A 19,277-nucleotide genomic window follows, 5' to 3' on the forward strand; every position below is an offset into this window, starting at 1 on the left:
TTAACGTAGCTTCGGTGGGATCTTTCAGCCTATAAACAGCAGTTACTATTTAAAGCCTCTGTAGTCTTAAATCTTTGGCAAATTTATGGTATGAAATAGTCAAATCGTCAGGACTAAATTAAACTATTGAAGAGGTTAGCATTGAATGCGTCATGCTTAAAGTCAAACATACACAAGAAGACAGAGGAATGATTCTGATTTGTACCAATTTCTTTAAGTCAATTTCAAACATTCATCCTAACTTACAAATCTTCGATGTCTTGATCTGGGTTGAAGGCACAATAAATATCTTGCCACAGGGCCACAATAGTCCTCAGTACTCGTATGTACAATGTGGCTGATCGCGTCAGCTTGCTAGTTCAATAGTCTCAGGATTCTCCTCCATGCGTCCCTGCTGACGGTTTTACAAGAAGCACACGGGCCCGATGTCGACGCCGAACTCTTGATCCGAGCCACCAATGTCCACGGGGGCAATGTCCACAATAGGAAGTCTTGCTGTTTTCTGTGTCCTGTACTCAAACACTGTCTTGCCCCACCGGCCATTTGCTTGCTGTGAAAGAAAAACAAGAAAGGAGTTTAGATTTGAACTCAACTGATCTCTTCCGTTGTTCTCTTAATGAAATTTTAAACACAATTTCCAAGACGTTCTTGGCCTGAAGGCAACTAAATATAAAACAAGTATGGCCACTGATTTCAGAGACAAGTTTTCTTACATTTGCACTAGACCCTTTCTCCTTTTTGTCATCAACAAATCCCATGAAAAGACCAAAACCAGGACTGAACATTATAATGAATGTTGATCCAAAGCCGAGTAGATTCATTGTATGTTATTAGGCTATCCTGCAGGCCTTAACCAATCAGAGTACAGAATTTGGATGAACCAGTTGCTGAAATATTCCCCAACATGTGCATTGTTTTACTATTCTTTTTAAAAAGGCAAACATTTAATTTTCAGCCACTTGGTGGCAGCACTGAAAGCTGTGAACAATAAATGAAACTATATAATAATAACTATTATTTTATAACTAACTATAACTTTTTTTTCCTGTAGATTCACTATAACTATTGTTTGATAACGACGACTTATAAGATGGTTTCTATACTGATTAGAGCTCTCAAGAACTGCCGTCAATGTTGTGCTTTACAATGCCTGTCAGCATCTGTGTGTCCAATCGGACTCAAAGCTGATCGTTTGCTCTTACTGACATTGTTCCCTTGTGTTGTACTTACTCTCTGATGTACGTCGCTTTGGATAAAAGCGTCTGCTAAGTCAATTGTAGAATTGTAGTAGAATTGTAATACTGCAGCTGTTCTAGTCCCATCTCTCTGTCTTTACTTTCTGGTTTTGTCTCCTCCAGAACAAGAAATAGTTTAAGAGTGCGGGGAGCAATTTTTATCAGCGACACTCTGCAACCTCACCACCAGATGCCGCTAAATCCCACTCCCTACACCTTTGAATAGTTTTAAAGGTGATAACACAGCCTCTTCGCGAATTAAAAAAGCAAACAAGACCATAAACAAGACCGATCATTTTCTTATAGTAATCTTTTCATGGCTGTAACCACTGTAGTGGGGTAAGTGTCAGACACAGTGAATAACTGTCTTAGTCTACATTTTCCACTGCAGAGATTCAAAGCATGTGATCCATTTGACCATGAAAAAAAACAGGATGAGATTGTTTTGGTTCCTGCAAATGTACAGGACAAGGGATACAATGCACAGCTTTGTCCACAGGGGGCGCCAAAACCGACTTAAACTGAAAGTTCCTGACAAGAGCTTTAAAATGAAAAAAAGGAATGAGGAGCTTTGTCAGCTACAACCCACAGTATACTTATTTAGATACAACTCAACATATTGAAACAATGAAGTTTAATTAAAATACATGTAGAACTTTTGGTGAAGATTAAATTGTCAGAAGGTTTTTAGAGAGTCACTAACTCATTGGTCACTTCATGAGATGTATTGAGACATGTAAAAATAAAGATGAATGCTGTCAGCCTTAAAGATAAATATGTGAGCCGAGTAAATATTGGAACCTACCGAGCAGGAGTCCTCCACCACTGTGTATCTGAAGCGGTTGTTTCCCTCTGCTTTGAGCTCCAGGTCGTTGGAGCCTTTAAGGATCACAGCTTTCTTGTAGTTGCCATTCTTCTCGTCCTTGTAGCCCACTGAGTTCTTGCAGTGGTAGGTGATGGTCTGGGAGGCCTCTTTGGAGAGCAGGCGGATGAAAGTCATCTGAACTGTGACCGAGTTAGCCGGCTGCTCTTTGTTGCCATAAGCGAACTAGGGAAACAAAAAAAGAAACAATCAATACAAAAGCGAGAAAAATCATCAGTCAAACAAGAAACAGTACAGGTATACAAAAAGGTATAACTCAGTTGTCAGTTATTCTTCTTTAGGAGCAAGAACACATTTTTTCACATTATGAAGTCTTTAACAACTTCACTGCGTCTTCACAGCCCTGCTTCCTTTGCTCCCCCATCACAACAACTCTTGAGTGCTCACATGTGTTCCACTGTTGATGTCAGCTCCGAACCACACAGGTTTGTTCCTGGAAGCGCTCCACCACACTTTACGAGGAATGCTGGCCGGGTTGGCAGAGATGCAGGTCTCTCCGGAGTCCATGTTGCAGTGCACTTTGATGGCGTCCTCCACACTGCCTTGGTTTGGATCCACCCAGTACTCACCTGCACAACAACATCATCAGCATTCTGTACGCAAACATTTGGATGAATGGCTCTTTTTGATTTATTCTGCAGCTGCTGTGTCTGCAACAGTAAATTAATTCTGTTTTATTGCATATAATTAAGTCTAGTTGACAGTTCAAAACTTTGCCCTGATAATATTTCCAGATTTTAAAGCACTGGAAGGATAAACAGGAAAATAGCAGTTTATGTAAGAGAGTAATAAGATAGAGGACAGGAGGAGAAATATGAGGTTAGAAAGCGTACTCACCGCTCTTCTTCATGGGGTAGCACCTCTTCAGGTCGTCACAGGTCCTGGCTGGGTGTTTCTTGCTGCCGTCGGGGCTCTTCATGCTGTTGATCTGGCTGCTGAGGGCCTTCAGGGTGGCCTGCACGCCGGGGTCCACGGCCAAGATGGTGGAGGAGTTGCTGCTGGGCAGAGCCTCGTCCTCGCTGAACTCAGGAGGAGGAGGAGGGCCAGAGTCGTAATCGTGAAGGCCGCCGAACAGGTCATCCATAGCAGCCATGGGGGGTCCTGGGGGACCAGGGGGGCCGGCGGGTCCAGACTCTCCTGGAGGGCCCTGAGGTTTAAGAAGTAGCAGGTTTTATAAAATATTTCCTTATTATTATTTTTTTTAACCCTGATCTCTATTTCCTGAACATCTGTTTAATTGATGTTCAACAACTGAATGACAGTCTGACACTTTTTTTTGCCTGTAAGCACTGTTTTTTTGCTTTTCATACTGATATAATGTTCTCTTTTCATGAGTTCATCTCAAACACTCTAATAAGAACTTCCTCTTTTTATTTTAAGAAAGTACCTCGGGTCCAATTTCTCCGCTGAGTCCACGAGTTCCAGGAGGTCCCATGGGTCCGGGCAGACCAATGTATCCTTCTTTTCCAGGAGGTCCAATAGGTCCAGGAGGCCCCTAAATCATATCAGTTAAACATTAAATTAGAATGCAGACAATACACTTAAGTATATAAGATGTTTCGTCCTTATAAAACATTTTCGTAAGAATCTTAAGAAACAAATGAAATTGTAGTATTTACCCTCGGCCCGCCTGGTCCAACGATTCCTGGAGCTCCCTGCTCACCTGTGGTACCCTAAAAGCAACAGGTTTGTATCTATTAGACACTATTACATAATGCAACACAATCTTTTGACTGCTTGTGTTCCTTTACTATTTTATGTTTAATACAGTCTTTGTATATTCAAATTAATTTTAAAAACTAAAGGAACAAATTACACAGATGGCCATGAAACGCATGCTCTCATGACCTCATCAAGATATAACAATATGTAAATCCAAACCTGATGTCAGATGTACAATCGTTTGTGATGTTGTCACCAGTGTCAAACTGAAATTACTAAACTACACCCACACAGACTTGATGATCAGATAATCTCAGATTGTGAGGGTTCAACTTTTGATTACAAAAAATGTAAGCTTCATACATTTTTTCCCCAAAGTTGTTCATTAAGTCAGTCATCTGGTATTAGCCTTTAGTTTCTATGAGGGCTTAGGCCATGGCTGCAGCGATGAAGACGCATGTTTGTCTTTTAAGTTGTGAAATAATTAAAAAACTGCACTCATAGAAGACTCTTTGGTGAAACATTACTTACATTCTTATTATGGTTAAGTACAGAAAACTATGTTCAAAGAAGTCAACAGCACTGAAAAAAATCTGTGAATTAATTTGCATTAGCATTTAAAACAGGTTTGGCATCATTTAAATTTAGCACCACAGGGACTTACTGGAGGTCCAGGAAGACCCTGCAGACCAGTGAAGCCACGATGACCCTTCTGTCCCCTCTCTCCATGATCTCCAAGGTCACCCTTATCTCCTCTTGGTCCTTGAGGTCCCTGAGTTAGAGAGATTTGAAACATTTATTGATACATCTTTGGAAATTTGAGGGTTTATACTTGGTTCTTCTGGGGTAATGCTGACTGATGATCTACTGCAAAAAAAAATCCTACAAAGACTCACCACTAGTCCTCTCTTTCCAGCTGAGCCAGGTGGGCCAACAGGTCCTCTTGAGCCCTGGAAAAGCAGTTTAATCATTAGGAAGCCAGCACTAGAAAACTGTCCAACTCCTTCTTAAAGCCAAACCCATCACTGTTAGCACCTCGTATAAAGTCATTCAAGTCTCAGCACGCCCTCAGAGCTCAAATCACGTGTTCACAGCTTTAAGACTGTTACCCGCCTTGTGTCCTGCTGATGGACTCACAGAAACACAAAGAGCAGGACATTCCAGGAGAAACAGAAGCAGGAAAACAAAAAAGTCCACTCACAGCCTCTCCTCTTCTTCCAGCATCACCTGGTGCTCCAACAGGACCTGGAGGGCCGGGAAGTCCCTGAGGACCAACCATACCTTCTGGACCAAAATCTCCACGGTCTCCCTACAAAAGAAACATCTGTTAAACGCCCAGAAAAAACACAAATCTTAAGTGACTTTTCAGCATCTTTGTTGCTCTTACCCGCTGTCCAAGAACTCCATCTTTGCCTGGAGGACCATCAGACCCTGCAGGGCCCTGAGGACCAGATAAGAGACATTAAACACTTTAAAGAGAAACTCAAGTGAAGTCATTTGAGAACAACAAGAAAGATTATCATTCGTATTTACATCAGGACCAGGATCACCACGAGGTCCGTTTAACCCAGGAGAACCAACTGGTCCTGGAGGGCCTTTATCTCCAGGTGTTCCGGTGGATCCTTGTTTTCCTGGTGGACCCTAAAGAAGAAGAAACATGACACTAAAACAACTGTTCCACAACACACACACTTGAATGTGTTCATTGCATGAGATTACGAAAGGATTTCATGAGCAGCAGAATCAAGACTGAAGAAAAGTACATACCCCAGGTCCTGGAAGGCCTGGCATCCCGCGCTCTCCTCTCTGACCAGGAAGACCCACAATGCCTCTCTGTCCTGTAGTTCCAGCTGGACCTGGAGGACCATCAGGACCCTAAAGCCACACATATGTAGATTAATAACTATTATAATAAAAATGATAAACCGGTTTATCAGCTCTGGCTTTCACAAATAAACGCCTCAAGATGCGAATCTCGAACTTTCTAACAGGTCAGCCTTTATTTCAAAATGTCATCAGGAAGTCCCTCCTTTTTGTACACCACACTTAACCAGCAACTTAGAGAGGCGTCAATAAACATTCAGAGTTACAAACAGCCACAGAAGATAATAAATGTGCAGGGAATCATTAAAAGAACACAAGCTTCTGTTTAACTGAAACACTGTGACTGTTTTTCTTCACATTAAGGCTACAGAGCAGTCTATATTTAATCAATTCAAATATTATTACTGCAAATGAAAGAAATTACCTCATCAGTTTTATCTAATCAACAGACGCTGGTTGAAGACAATACTAATATATTCCAATTCAGAAAGTTTAATAAAAGAATTATATCAAAAGAATAAAATCAGATTACCGTGGGTCCGTCCTCTCCAGAGTCCCCTTTGTCTCCGGGGCTTCCTACTGGTCCTGCTGGTCCTCGTTCTCCTTGTCTTCCAGGGGGTCCGTGGTCTCCGCGAAGACCAGCAGGACCTTCTTTCCCAGGTGCTCCAATGGGTCCGGGCTCTCCAAGCGGGCCCTGTAAGGAACGGAAGAGGTCATGAATTGGGTGCATCTAGCTCTACAGTGTTATGGTTGTTTAAAAAAAAAAGTATGTGATGTAAAATACAATCCTTCCACTTGTAAAAAGTTAGTGTTTATAGGTTCTCAAAATTAGACACTTGTTGCATGCAGACCTGGCCAATGACTACATAAAGTGTGAGGATTGTTTGATCGCTTGCTTTTAACTTTTAAAAGATGCTGCATGAAAACCCTTCAGCGAAGTCAAGTTTTTAGTGATACATATTTTTTTAGTTTAAGGTCATTAATATTGGTTTTGTTTTCCAAACCATCCATACAACAGAGTATTTAACGTACATAGTAAGGGACATATAACACATTCTGGTTGTATTTTCACATGGTGACCTTAACATATGACAATTACAGACTGGGGGTAGTACTCACAGTGGGACCCGGAGGACCAACTCTCCCTGCAGATCCAGGGAAACCAGTGGGGCCCTTTAAGAGGAAAATTATACAAGATCATCACATACTCTATGGCAGGTTTTTGAACAGAATGTATTAGCTAATGTTTGAATTAAGAGACATATAGCGTTTGTGTTATGACAGTCAACAGTGTTATATTGATCTGAATATAATATCATATTCACAATAAGTAATTTAAACTGATCTTACTGGTGCACCCTGAGTTCCTCGTCCGCCTTTCAGCCCAGCAACACCAGTTGGCCCCTATGAAAACAAAGCTTTATTAGAAAACACTTATCAACAGGAATACTTCCAAAAGAGTGAAAAATGCTTATTTTCTGCAGGAATAAATGCGCTAAAACATTCAGGCTGGACCACAAAAAAGTACAACTGATGACACTTTTCAGTATATAGAGCACAATTACAAGAACAACTACTTTAAAACTAATTTATAAGACAGCATTCTTATTCTGTAACAACTTACAGGCGGCCCATGAGCACCAGACAAGCCTTGAGGTCCTGGTGATCCAGCATCTCCTTTCTGGCCTGGCTCTCCAGGCTCTCCCTTGACTCCAGGTTGACCATCAGGGCCCTATGAAAAATAATAAAATACATCAAAACCAGTTGAATTTGTAAATTAACCTTTTAAATTCCCATTATGGATCACTATTAAGATCTATAAATCATCATTTTGACATTCAAAGCCAGAGATAGCACTTACAGGAGTTCCAGCAAATCCAACACTACCAATGGGACCAGGGTCACCTCTTCCCCCCTGTAACAAACAACAAAGACAAACATAGGTGATAAGGAGTTCTAATGAAATCAGCACATACTGGAACAGCAGTTTGACCATAAATTAAAAAGGTTAACTAGTTAGAAAAAATATTGAGTAGGTCTACTCACTGGCACTCCTCTGGATCCTGGAGGTCCACCTGGCCCCTTAGGTCCAGGTTCTCCCTGTAAAGATATCACAAGTTACTCACACAGTAATTTCTAAAATAATTCATTGAGCCTGTTCTTCCAATATTCCTTCCAGGTTGTTTTTTTTTCACTTTTGCAAGGCAATGTGAGCCAAAGACTGTCCTTCACATGCTGCAACATGCCATCGAACACAGCCAAGAACACAAGAAGCTGAAGGATTAACAGCATAGTAGGCATCCTGGGAATTGACACTTTCCTAGAACACAACTTGTCTCAGCCTTGAACCAATCTAACAAAATCAGCCTTTGAATGTGTGTCAGAAAGAAAACACTCTCTACCTTCTCTCCGCTGGGCCCAGCAGGTCCGAGTGGGCCGACAGGACCCGGGGTTCCCTGTTGACAGAGTGCATAATGTTGGTTGGAGATCACAGAGGCAATCCAACATGACTGAACAAGCCCTGACAAGTCTCAAATGTGCACTAATACTCCTTTCTCCTTCTTTTTTTAGTCTAACATTTGAACAGAATAAGTACAGATAGCTTGCTTACTCTAGCACCGTCATTTCCAGCTGTGCCTTCTGATCCTTTCTCACCAATCGCTCCCTGTAAAAAAGAAAATCACTGTTATTGGCAGTCATCATTTGGTAACAACTTCTTACATTTAATTCAATATCAGACTTGTTGATTCTAACATAACAATGTCTACGTCTTCCAAAGATTATGTAAGTGAATTTCCAATTAAACAAATTGGTTGATTATGCGGTTTTGCAACCATTTATGTTAACCCAATTTGTAGCCAAGATACTACAAGTTTCGGAGTATTGTTGCAATATATGCGTACTATAAAATACATTCATGAGTTGTGAGCATAAAAGAAGAAGATAATGATTGACTTACTCTGTCACCTTTGGGCCCAGGAGGGCCAGAGATGCCCCTCTCTCCTGGCATTCCTTGAAGACCTGGGGGACCAACATCACCAAGTGCACCAGGGGGACCAGGACTACCCTGCAGTGACAAACACAGAAGTGAGCAGGATTCATTATTAAATCTTAGACATATGTTGAAGTGCAACAGTTTTTAATCCTAGGACTGCCAACCAATAGTACTTATGATCCTTGACAAACTATTTTCCGGGTCATACCTTGGAGCTGTGTTTTCGTTGTGTTTGTAGCATGAACTGAAATGACATGTATTTTGTATCTTGCAAAGCCTCTTGTTTCCCTCAGATGCATTTTATTTTAAGGAAGTTTCACATCTTTTAATTTCAGGTGACACCATACATGTAAATTAGTATGTCCTGAAACCTTGTAAATATAGGCTGTAAGCATTTAAATAAACACCTGCATACCCGAGACTATCACATTTTGTGTCAAATAGACTATAAAATAAAAATGTGCGTATTTGATCATAATTTTAATTAAAACTTTCAAAGTACTTCACAAAGAATCTTTTATACGCTTTTTTGCCACAACTTCACCAGAGTGGACTTGTGTATTTTTATATCAAATAAATAAATGTACCAAACATAAAATATTACAATTCTATTCAATGTATTTGTAACATATTATATTGTAGATTTCCCTCTGATTTACAAATCAGTGTTTTGGGGTATAGCACTACAAGTAAAATGTTTTTTAAAAAATCCAAGTATATATGCATAAAACACTGAATGTGTATTATATGCTGTAACATCACATTTACAAAATTATCGTAATATACCTCATACTGTTTTAATACTAATTACTGTACTGTAGCTTTGGCCTCTTTACTCCAGTCATTGGCTGTATGAGTCACATGACCTTATCAGTCTCATTATGTTTTGAATGGTTTTGCATTGCTGTACATATAAGTGATGTCTCCACTTGGTACCTTTGGACCATCAGGACCGGGTGCACCAGGGATCCCCTTAGGCCCCTGCAGACCAGTTGAACCCAGCTCTCCTCTCTCCCCAGGGATTCCTCGCTCTCCCTGTGGAAGAAAACCCAAACCCATCAGATTCAATCTTACTTAGGAATTTAACTAAACTACAGAATGTAGTGGATTGAAATGAACTTACCCGTGGTCCAATCTGGCCCACAGCACCCAGCTCTCCAGGAATACCCTTAAATAAATAAATAAAAACATCTCTTATTGATATGGAATGTATGTCAATTCAAAGGATTTAATGATGGTTTAAAGATAGAAGTACAAATTGAAAAGAAGTTGGTCCAAGCTTCATTTCTAGCTTTTTGTCACACTCACTTGGTCGCCTGGTTTTCCGGATTCTCCTGGAGGGCCTTGATTTCCAGGCAGACCCTAAGAACACAAGATAATCCAATATAACCATTATAAGCCTTCTTCCTGTCACATCAAGGTCTCAATATAAGTTGTATACTGTTACATTTTTCACATCAAATGCATCAAAGGCAGCAATTAGGTATTGCAACTTTCTCACGGCTTATTGCCAAATATCTTTTACCCACCTGAAATCCATTTACACCTGGAGGTCCCTGCTCTCCTCTGTCTCCTGCGACACCCTTTGAGATGAAAATGAAATGTCTCAGTCATTTATGATTGCAGGTAAAAATGCATTTAATGTTACAATAGAGAAATAAGACTCTTACAGCAGGGCCAGGGGGTCCAGCAGGGCCAACTTCTCCATCTTTTCCAGGAGGACCCTAAAGACAAAATGTTATTTATGTTATATTATTGCTGTGCTTACTTTGTGAATCATAAAGCACATGCCTTTTTTTCCCATTAATGTTGAAGTGTACAACCTTCAAAAAACAGTACTCACTCTCTGACCAGCTACTCCTGCAGATCCTTGTTCACCTGTCTTTCCTGGGTCACCCTTGAGTTGAAAGTATTATTTTTAATTAGTAATAAAACAGGAAATAAATGGATTGACTGGAAGAATTATACGTGCAGAACTTTGAGGGACTCTGAAAGTCTTACGTTAAATCCTTTAGGGCCTGGCACTCCCATGGTTCCTGCTGGTCCTCTGTTTCCAATGGACCCTGCAGGGCCTGGACGACCATCTTCACCTGCGGCACCCTACAAAGGAAACCAAACTTTGTCTGAATCATGTTTTTTCAGTTATCATAACCTAAAACCTAAAATCCAGTAGTGTTAATGTAATTGAGCACAGTAACCTACCAGTGGACCTGGCTTTCCTTCTGCTCCCTGGACTCCAGGGGTACCAGTGAGACCCTAGGATGGAGAGATAAAATGAACATGCAATGGAAATGTTGGATATGGACATGAACAGAATGCATTTGATAATATAATTGGTAGAGATTAAAGCTGGATATAAAGATGTTCAGTGTTACCCTTGCACCTGGTAGACCAGCCTCTCCTGTACGACCAGGGTCTCCTAGTGAGCCTTTGGGCCCATGTGGTCCAGATGTTCCACGATCTCCTAGGGCACCCTTAAAAAAAACAAGATAAGATATTTGAGTGCCAATCAAAATGCCCAGGACACAAACCCATGCACAATCTGAATGCTACTGTGCTTCCAAATTATATTGCCTCGTTTGTTTAAATAATGTATTCAAATAAACAGCAGTAGAACAACTTCTGAGTCTAAAATATACATACCTTGGGTCCTGGCATGCCATCAGCACCAGGGAATCCTCTGTTACCAGGAGATCCCTAAAAGTTAGTTAGAAACCATATCATGTTATTTATCCAACAAAGATTGGAAATAATTGTAGTTAAGAAACCATTTACAAATTCAGAATTGAAGTTCCGTCAACAGAAACATTTGAATCTGGACTTCTCCGCAAATTACAAGAGGGACATCCACTATTCATCATCCAAGCTTTAAATTGTTTTGAGTCTTTGAAATCTGTTGGCAATTTGGATTATCAAGTTCACCTAACTTTTAGACTGTGGCAGAAGTCCAAAGGCTACACAGACATGAAGAACTTGCAAACTCCATGCAGAAAGGCCATGGCGGCCTGAGATTCAGACCCCCAACCTTTTTGCAATGAGTTGTTGGTGTCAGCCATTGCCATACCACTTAACCACATGTTACCTGTGACATGCATGAATAGAAACTGCCAATTTCACACATATACCATGAGTGCTCAATTTGTCCCTAAATGATTCATTCTCTTCCTCCCATTCATTACATATCCTTTGCTTTTAAAGTGCAGATATGTTGCAGATAGCAGTTACATTTGGAGCCAGAATGCTGACTTACTCTCTCTCCAAAGGGGCCTGCAGGGCCGACAGAGCCAGAGTCACCGCGTTGTCCTCGCTTTCCTTCTTCACCCTGAGGTCCAATCACTCCTTGGGATCCTGGAGGACCCTAGAACATTGACAAAACCCCACAGAAAATTATATAAAAGCAGGTTCACTTACCTAGATAACGCTTCATTTTCTTGTTCAATAGAAGTAAGATCTTGTTGGTTCTTCAGATGTATTTCAAACTTACAGGTTCTCCTTTGGGTCCAGCTTCTCCTTTGAATCCTGGCACACCAACATCTCCCTGTCGCAGAAAAGTGTAAAAGCATGAGTTCCCTAAACGGCAAGAGTTGACTATAAAAATGATGCCAGGCATAAATGCAATAATTTTTCAAATTTAAAGCTGCTTTACCAGTGTTCCTTTGATCCCAGGCTGACCAGTGCTTCCCTGGGGTCCCGGTGGACCAGCAGGTCCAAGATGGCCACCTTGACCTTGTGGGCCAAGATTACCCTGTGGAGAGTCAGTCATGTTATATGTGACCTCTTAAGTATCCTTATTTTAAATACTTGATGAGTTTTAAATAATTTACTGAGAACATACCACTGGTCCTTTGGCACCCGGGCCACCATCTGTACCCATGACTCCCTATAAGACGAAATGACATTTAGATCATCATAGCAGAACACTGAGAAGCATGTTGACAAGTACTGTTCTGTGATAACCTTTAGCCAACTATCCTGTGAAAGAATACCATACAACTACAAGAATAATCTTGACCAGTTTGATAAATAAGTTGCTTTGTTAGGCACATACTTATTACGTTTCTGTTGGTTATGTGTAAGTAAAGTAAGTTATTTACCCTGAGGCCAACTGGTCCAGCCCTGCCAAGGTGACCGGTCTCTCCTCTCTGTCCCTGGGGGCCCTCTGGACCACGGACTCCTGTGGGGCCAGGTTGTCCCTGTGAAGGTTCACCAAGTAAAGTTACTATACAGAAATATGATACAGGTACATTGGTTTGGTTTGTATCCAGTTAAAATGTGCCAATTGAAAACGTATCAGATAAGTGAGTATTATAATTTGATTTATAAAAAAAAACAATTATACATATTCAATTCAATAGACAGTATAAGAGTCCTTTAGAATGCACATATAGCATAAGGGTTGTTTACGGTCCTTACCTTCATTCCTGGTGATCCAGGATATCCAGATGGTCCACTGAGACCCAAGGGACCCTGTTAAATAACCAAAAAATACAATTAAACTTTAATACATCAACCCAAATGCTAGTCTATGCTAAATATATTAGACTGCATTTCCACTGCAGGAACTTTCATCAAGGAACAAGGGCTGCAATGTGAAATTTGTGGAAACAAGGGTCTGAATCATCAAAATCAAGGATACCCCCAAAATGTCCCAGTTATGGGTGATAGTAGTTTATTAAAGAGGGACTTGGGGGGGACTTGTAGTTTGGAATATTTCTGATATTAGGTCATTTAGCAGCATTCAGAAGCATCCTTCACATGTCAGTAGGTTGAATTGTATCTTATCTTCAAAGGTCTATAGACGCTTAAAAAGGATGCAAACAACAATTGGTTGAACCTTTTAATCCCTTACTCCATTAAACGTAACTCCTAGTACTAAAAGTCCCAGAAACGTTTGGTGGAAATGTGCCTAAAGATGGTAACATGAGTGTACAAATCCAAAAGGGTAAAACACCTACCATTGGACCAGGTTTCCCGACGTTACCAGGTGGACCACGCTTTCCCTATAATAATAATAAAAAAAACACTTTAATTTATAAATTACAGTTAAACTGTGATGTCAGAACAAAATGGTGTCCCTTTTTAAAACCAGCCATTTCTTTCAAAATCTGTGACAGACAGAAAATGATAGTATCATCCTTACAGCTATACCGCCAGGTCCAGAGCGTCCTCTCTCCCCTGGCATCCCAGCAGGACCCTGTTCCACACAAAAGTCAACAGTGAGCAAGTCTTACTCATGATTTACCTTCAGTAAAGAGGAGATTAGAAAAAAGCATAACAAACAATATAAAAGTGCATGGGTCGCTTCAACAACTAAAGAGTGTCAGATACCCTTGACCATTCAGTGGGTATTGAAATCTTTCAAAACCATTGGAAACTTACATTTTCTGAATATATCTTACCATGGGTCCAGGTGCTCCCATTGGACCAGAGGGGCCTGTAGCACCCTGGAAAACAACAAAAGGTACAAGTTTAGTTTCACAATATAGCCATATGACACGGCATGATGTCTCAAAGTCCTTTTGGCAAAGGAGGCACTTGAGTCTAACAGTAAGAAATCTGCCAACCAAACAACAAATACAATCTATGTTTTGCTTCAAATTTGATTTATACCTTGGATCCAACAGTTCCATGTTCACCTTTTTGGCCAATAGGTCCACCGTGACCCTAAGAACAAAAACAGGAAAACACTGTAAACATTTCTGTCTATGCAGCTGAACCCGTATCAAATGATAACAGAACAGTAGAAAACATTAAAATAAGGTGAAACCACTTTCATGCACAGGTTTGCAATAAACTGTAGTGTAGCAACCAAGTCAAGAGACAGAAAACATTGTAAAGGAGATGCCATTGATACTTTCGATTTATGTAACTTAGCTGCCAAAGTGTCAATGAACTAAACTCACCCTGTGACCCTTCAGCCCAGGAGGTCCAGGAGTTCCTGGAAATCCTCTGGATCCCTGAAATGTGTCAAATAAAAACAAGGGTTAGTTATTCAAACTATAGATGCACCAATTACACACATCATCAAACTTCATCCTGAACAACAGACAGAAGATACATTGTGTTCAGTTAAGTGATGGAGGTGTAGAGGTCCATAAGCTTACAGCTGATCCAGGGAATCCAACTTCTCCACTATTTCCTGATGTGCCCGACTCTCCCTGTGGGGGAATAAGAAATTCATTTCAAAAACCTTCATATGTGACAAACATTACGGGTCCATAGCTTGGATCTGATAGATATGGCTATTAAGTGTTTTCATTTGTTTGTAGTTAATTATCAAGATTTTAGGATAATGCACACATGCTGATGGCCTATTATAAATGCATTGGGCTTTCATTTTCTCACGTTGTTGGACAATAATGTTCAGTCTTTTTTTTCCCCTTATTAGCCCCTGACAGGAAATCAAAGAAAAGTGCTAAACAAATTAATTATTTTAATGTAGTCGATTCAAAGGGAGGCTCAGCGGTCTGTCAGTTTGACATGAAAAACAAAGTATGTGAAGGTCACTTCTGATACCTCATTATAACAACGATCTGATGGTTTAGTTAACGTCTGTGGCTTCACTGTAAATCTACATGTAATCATCATGCATGTCCAGGATGTTCCAATCCACAATGTAAGGAAAGTATTCAGGCCTGTTTGCTTCATGGTGTAACAGATTTAAACTCAACTTTTCTACAATGATTTTTATGTTTTGATTGTGTGGAGAGTAACTTTTAAACATGTAACGTCTGACATTTTCAATCAAACAATTAAACAATCAATCAATCAATCAATCAATCAATCAATCAGTCAGTCAATCAATCTGTATTTGTTTAGCAACAAATCATAACAAATGTTATCTCAAGGCACTTTACAAAAGAGCAGGTAAAAGACCTTACTCTTTGTTATATTACATTTTGAGGTTCCGAGATCTTACTTACATCTTCACCTGGTTTCCCTGGAGGGCCCTCAGGTCCCCTCTGCCCAGATGTTCCCTAAAACAAACAAACAAGCAAACAAAAGAAGTCAGATTTTAAACATTCTGCAAAACAACAAATCCATCCCAATACAATTAAAATCTAATGAGCTTCATTGATGAGTGTTTAGGTGTTGTTTCTCTCTTTTAAGCCTCTACCAGAGGAAGTGAATTACTAATCTGACCATGTGTATAAAAAAAGTGTACAAAAGAATGAAGTTTCACCATGTGTCCTGGATCACCGACTTCTCCAGGAGGTCCCTGTGTTCCAGCATGACCCTATGCGGATTGAGGGAAATGTTTAAAAGAGACAGATCGGGCAAAACAAACAAAATCAAATCGCTTTTAGTAATTTCCCTGTTTCAAAGCTTGCTGTGGACTTACAGGTGTGCCGTTTGGTCCAGGTGGTCCTCTGGCTCCAGCCTCCCCCTTAAATCAAACATGATGCAAAAACAAATGATGGACATCATTAAGTAAAAGGCCAGAGATACTTAAACCTGCCCTCTGAGGTCAAAGACACAAATGGAATTAATAATTAATTTAATTAATTAATATGGCTGTTAATTTTTTTTAACCCTGCTAACAGAAAGTCCAAGAGTCCTTCAATTATTGATTGATTTCAAATCAAAGCACACTGAAATGTTTGATAACCTGCTGCTGTAACACCACAATTTCCCAGTTTGGGATCAATAAAGTAAATATATCTATCTATCTACAGATATACAGATATCTAACTCAACAGATCTTTTGCTATTTTGCTAACGTTTGACTAGAATATAAGCAAAGACCATGCCAATCTGTTTGAGGGAACGTTTAACTTATCTCGATAACTATGAAATATCTTTGCAGTCCAATTCATCAATCCATCATTCTGCTTCATGCTCATAAAGTCGAAGCATGTGCGGATTCCAGTCTGCTTAACTAGTGCAGTTGGTTTCTGGTGAATTGAAATGTAGAAATGTATTTAATAATGAAAACAAAGTTCATTCATCCAAGTCCAATAAAAACCAGCCTGCTTAAAGCTGAACCACTTGAAATATCTTGATCTTGAGTTTGCATATTTTGGTAACAATGTTAAGAGAAGAGGGCTGGGGGTTCCTGGTTTGAATCCCAGTCGTACATGAGTGTTTCTGTGTGGAGTTTGCATGTTCTCCGTGTGCATGTGTGGGTTCTTTCCTGGTACTCCAGATTCCTCCCACAGTCTTGTTAAGACTCGTTAGGTTATTTGGTAACTCTAAAAATGTTACCGTAGGTGTGAATGTGTTGTCTGTCTCTATGTCCGCCCAGTAAATGACTGGCGAACAGTCCAGGGTGTAACCCCGCCTTTCGCCCAATGACATCTGGGATCGGCTCAAGCCCCCCACGACCCCAAACAGGAAAATCGGTATAGATAATGGATTGATGGATGGTTCTTAATAGAAGAACAGTGTTCCATGAATAAATGTTTTGCTATAGTATCATCTTAAAATATTCTACTATCTCCTCATAGCTCTGGTGGGTGCATCCCAAAGTCTAAAAAGGCTAACGTGTGATGTCATCAGTTTAAGGAGATTAATTATTTCCAATCAACGGCCTGAATTGCAAACTTGGCACATTTGTGACATTCAAACTGGTTAACACTGATGTTAAAAAGACAAAGATAAGTAAAATTGGTATATTGACAATCATTTTCTATATACTGGTACTTTCTTAGGTGCTGCTTGAGTTTATGGAAAGGCATCATTGAAGAGGGCATTACAGTATTGACTAATGAAAAAACTACAGAACGTTCAATTAGATTAAAGATCCCCAATTTGCCACAAAAAACATCTGAGACAGCACCACACCTTCTAACATTGGAGGATCAAATCAGTATTTGCAAAATTTGTAAAACTGTTCCTTTATTATTATTATTTTTTTATGCCAAAGTCCCTCTCATCTCAGCTGCAGGTGGAAACTGGATTCAAACTAAGTCTTATCTGAAAAGACCAGTAATCTAATAGTGTCCTTTTGTGCTGGAAAAGAAACAATGACAAATTAAGTTAAATCATACTTTGTAAACATCCACTCACCCTTGAGCCAGTTAACATGCCCTGAGGTCCCATTTTTCCCTCTGATAATCCAGCCATCTCAGATCCCAGGCCCTGCAGGAGAACAACACACACACTTTAGTTCAGTCAGTGTGTTTCCATCAGTCATCAGAATGGCCTACAGGCAAAACATTAAAATAAAATTTGGAGACAAATGATGCACACAAAAAAAAGATAGAATTATATATATTTTTAAAAATATTGCATCAGTGGAAGTGGTTGAAGTGAATGCTTTTGACATTATGTAGGATGAGTAAGGCTGACGTCGTTGCAAGTGTATTTTTGGTTTCAGGTTTGTCTGATTAACAATCTGTCTTGAGGGTATTAAGTTGTGTCTTTGTGCATTCTGTGCATGTAAGCACATGCATAGGTGTACAAATGTGTTTCTGCAGCATTTCGCAGGCGTGCTTGACTCACTCCTGGGTGCGTTGGATGTCCTGGAGGTCCTGGTTCCCCAGGCTGACCTGGTACTCCAGGCTCTCCATCATAACCTCCAGAGCCTCGTAGTCCCTAAAGAGCCGAGAGAGAGAAGCTGATTAGCTTTACTAAAAATAACATTTTACAACAAAATAGTCTCAGCCAGACACTGACTCATTATCCTGTAACAGCTGGGGTTTTGTTGTTAACTCACAGACTAAAGTACACATTCATCATTCAACCAGTGTAGTAGATAAACGTAGGTATACTTGTTTTGACTAACATATTTAGTGGAAATGTTACTTTCTTTTTAAAGAAAAACCAAAACCACTTTCCAAAGTATAATGATAAATAAAAATGATGTTGGTTTATGACCCATGCCTTTACAGTTTAGCAGGAAATGCACGGTTTATGTTCTATAAATCACCCTCGATGCTGCCTTCCTCTGCAGTCAGAGAGACCTGTTCATTCATCATCCTGCTAGAATTCTGCTTGCAAAGCAAATTATACAACAAGCTGACATATCCTAAATTATTTTGGCATTTAGTATCCTGCACTCGAACCAAGAAGTTATAAATGATACACACATTCAAATATTTTGCTTCTCTTTTGACCAATTCAGATAGCTTGATCCTGAGGTTGTCCTGATTGGTGTGTAGATTGTCTTTCTATGTGGCCTGCAGATTGTGAGTGGAGAAAGGGGCCATCAGGCCAAACAAGCACACCTGGCTCATTGTCTCCAATGCAGCTACACTACTGATCTTACAGATTCATATACTTTTCATAAAAGCACATAACATGTTGAAGTTCGTTTGAGCTTCCTTCTTTGTTAAAATAGGAACCACTTTGTAACAGACTGCTAAAGTCTTGTTGTCTAATCAGGACTCGTTCTCACGACCCCATGCAGCAAGTCAAAAATGTCATGTGACTTCTGGATGAGTGAAGCTTCCAGTGGATTATTTAAACAGGATAATGCATTCCACTATTTTTATTAAAAAATATATTAAAAAATATAAATATGTTTGATCCATGAAGCCACAAGGATTAATTATTTAGTCCTTCAATATAGTGTTGAAATAAAACCACAGAAATGTAGCCAGAGCGAATGAGACAATATCTTTGATGATATAACTTTGAAATTGTATTAATTGTATTAAAGTGTAACTTGTTAATCACTCTGGTTCTACAGGGCCCACTACAGGTTTTTTTATTTTTTAGTTCAAATGTGCAGAAA

General features: G+C 39.8%; 1 protein-coding gene across 1 annotated transcript in view; it reads right to left on the bottom strand.

Moving 5' to 3' along the window:
* Window positions 1-212: 212 nt before the first annotated feature.
* The window catches only part of LOC132987074 (collagen alpha-2(V) chain-like), a 45,107-nt gene continuing 26,042 nt past the window's right edge, over window positions 213-19,277 (bottom strand). Inside the window, exons 7-54 of the mRNA XM_061053888.1 lie at window positions 18,044-18,136; window positions 17,609-17,680; window positions 15,942-15,986; window positions 15,783-15,836; window positions 15,523-15,576; window positions 14,704-14,757; window positions 14,503-14,556; window positions 14,210-14,263; window positions 13,999-14,043; window positions 13,740-13,793; window positions 13,555-13,599; window positions 13,013-13,066; window positions 12,694-12,792; window positions 12,435-12,479; window positions 12,246-12,344; window positions 12,084-12,137; window positions 11,850-11,957; window positions 11,243-11,296; window positions 10,975-11,073; window positions 10,802-10,855; window positions 10,601-10,699; window positions 10,443-10,496; window positions 10,270-10,323; window positions 10,129-10,182; window positions 9,908-9,961; window positions 9,723-9,767; window positions 9,536-9,634; window positions 8,564-8,671; window positions 8,216-8,269; window positions 8,007-8,060; window positions 7,651-7,704; window positions 7,466-7,519; window positions 7,229-7,336; window positions 6,955-7,008; window positions 6,724-6,777; window positions 6,137-6,298; window positions 5,548-5,655; window positions 5,314-5,421; window positions 5,168-5,221; window positions 4,982-5,089; window positions 4,677-4,730; window positions 4,445-4,552; window positions 3,738-3,791; window positions 3,506-3,613; window positions 2,956-3,265; window positions 2,506-2,687; window positions 2,041-2,283; window positions 213-550 (exon numbers count right to left, since the gene is read on the bottom strand). Of these exons, the coding sequence (XP_060909871.1) occupies window positions 404-550; window positions 2,041-2,283; window positions 2,506-2,687; window positions 2,956-3,265; window positions 3,506-3,613; window positions 3,738-3,791; window positions 4,445-4,552; window positions 4,677-4,730; window positions 4,982-5,089; window positions 5,168-5,221; window positions 5,314-5,421; window positions 5,548-5,655; window positions 6,137-6,298; window positions 6,724-6,777; window positions 6,955-7,008; window positions 7,229-7,336; window positions 7,466-7,519; window positions 7,651-7,704; window positions 8,007-8,060; window positions 8,216-8,269; window positions 8,564-8,671; window positions 9,536-9,634; window positions 9,723-9,767; window positions 9,908-9,961; window positions 10,129-10,182; window positions 10,270-10,323; window positions 10,443-10,496; window positions 10,601-10,699; window positions 10,802-10,855; window positions 10,975-11,073; window positions 11,243-11,296; window positions 11,850-11,957; window positions 12,084-12,137; window positions 12,246-12,344; window positions 12,435-12,479; window positions 12,694-12,792; window positions 13,013-13,066; window positions 13,555-13,599; window positions 13,740-13,793; window positions 13,999-14,043; window positions 14,210-14,263; window positions 14,503-14,556; window positions 14,704-14,757; window positions 15,523-15,576; window positions 15,783-15,836; window positions 15,942-15,986; window positions 17,609-17,680; window positions 18,044-18,136 (4,035 nt within the window). The 3' untranslated portion in view covers window positions 213-403. The remainder of the gene's footprint in view (window positions 551-2,040; window positions 2,284-2,505; window positions 2,688-2,955; window positions 3,266-3,505; window positions 3,614-3,737; window positions 3,792-4,444; window positions 4,553-4,676; window positions 4,731-4,981; window positions 5,090-5,167; window positions 5,222-5,313; window positions 5,422-5,547; window positions 5,656-6,136; window positions 6,299-6,723; window positions 6,778-6,954; window positions 7,009-7,228; window positions 7,337-7,465; window positions 7,520-7,650; window positions 7,705-8,006; window positions 8,061-8,215; window positions 8,270-8,563; window positions 8,672-9,535; window positions 9,635-9,722; window positions 9,768-9,907; window positions 9,962-10,128; window positions 10,183-10,269; window positions 10,324-10,442; window positions 10,497-10,600; window positions 10,700-10,801; window positions 10,856-10,974; window positions 11,074-11,242; window positions 11,297-11,849; window positions 11,958-12,083; window positions 12,138-12,245; window positions 12,345-12,434; window positions 12,480-12,693; window positions 12,793-13,012; window positions 13,067-13,554; window positions 13,600-13,739; window positions 13,794-13,998; window positions 14,044-14,209; window positions 14,264-14,502; window positions 14,557-14,703; window positions 14,758-15,522; window positions 15,577-15,782; window positions 15,837-15,941; window positions 15,987-17,608; window positions 17,681-18,043; window positions 18,137-19,277) is intronic.

The sequence above is a fragment of the Labrus mixtus genome, chromosome 13 (genome assembly GCF_963584025.1).
Source record: "Labrus mixtus chromosome 13, fLabMix1.1, whole genome shotgun sequence".
NCBI classification, from domain to species: Eukaryota; Metazoa; Chordata; class Actinopteri; order Labriformes; family Labridae; genus Labrus; species Labrus mixtus.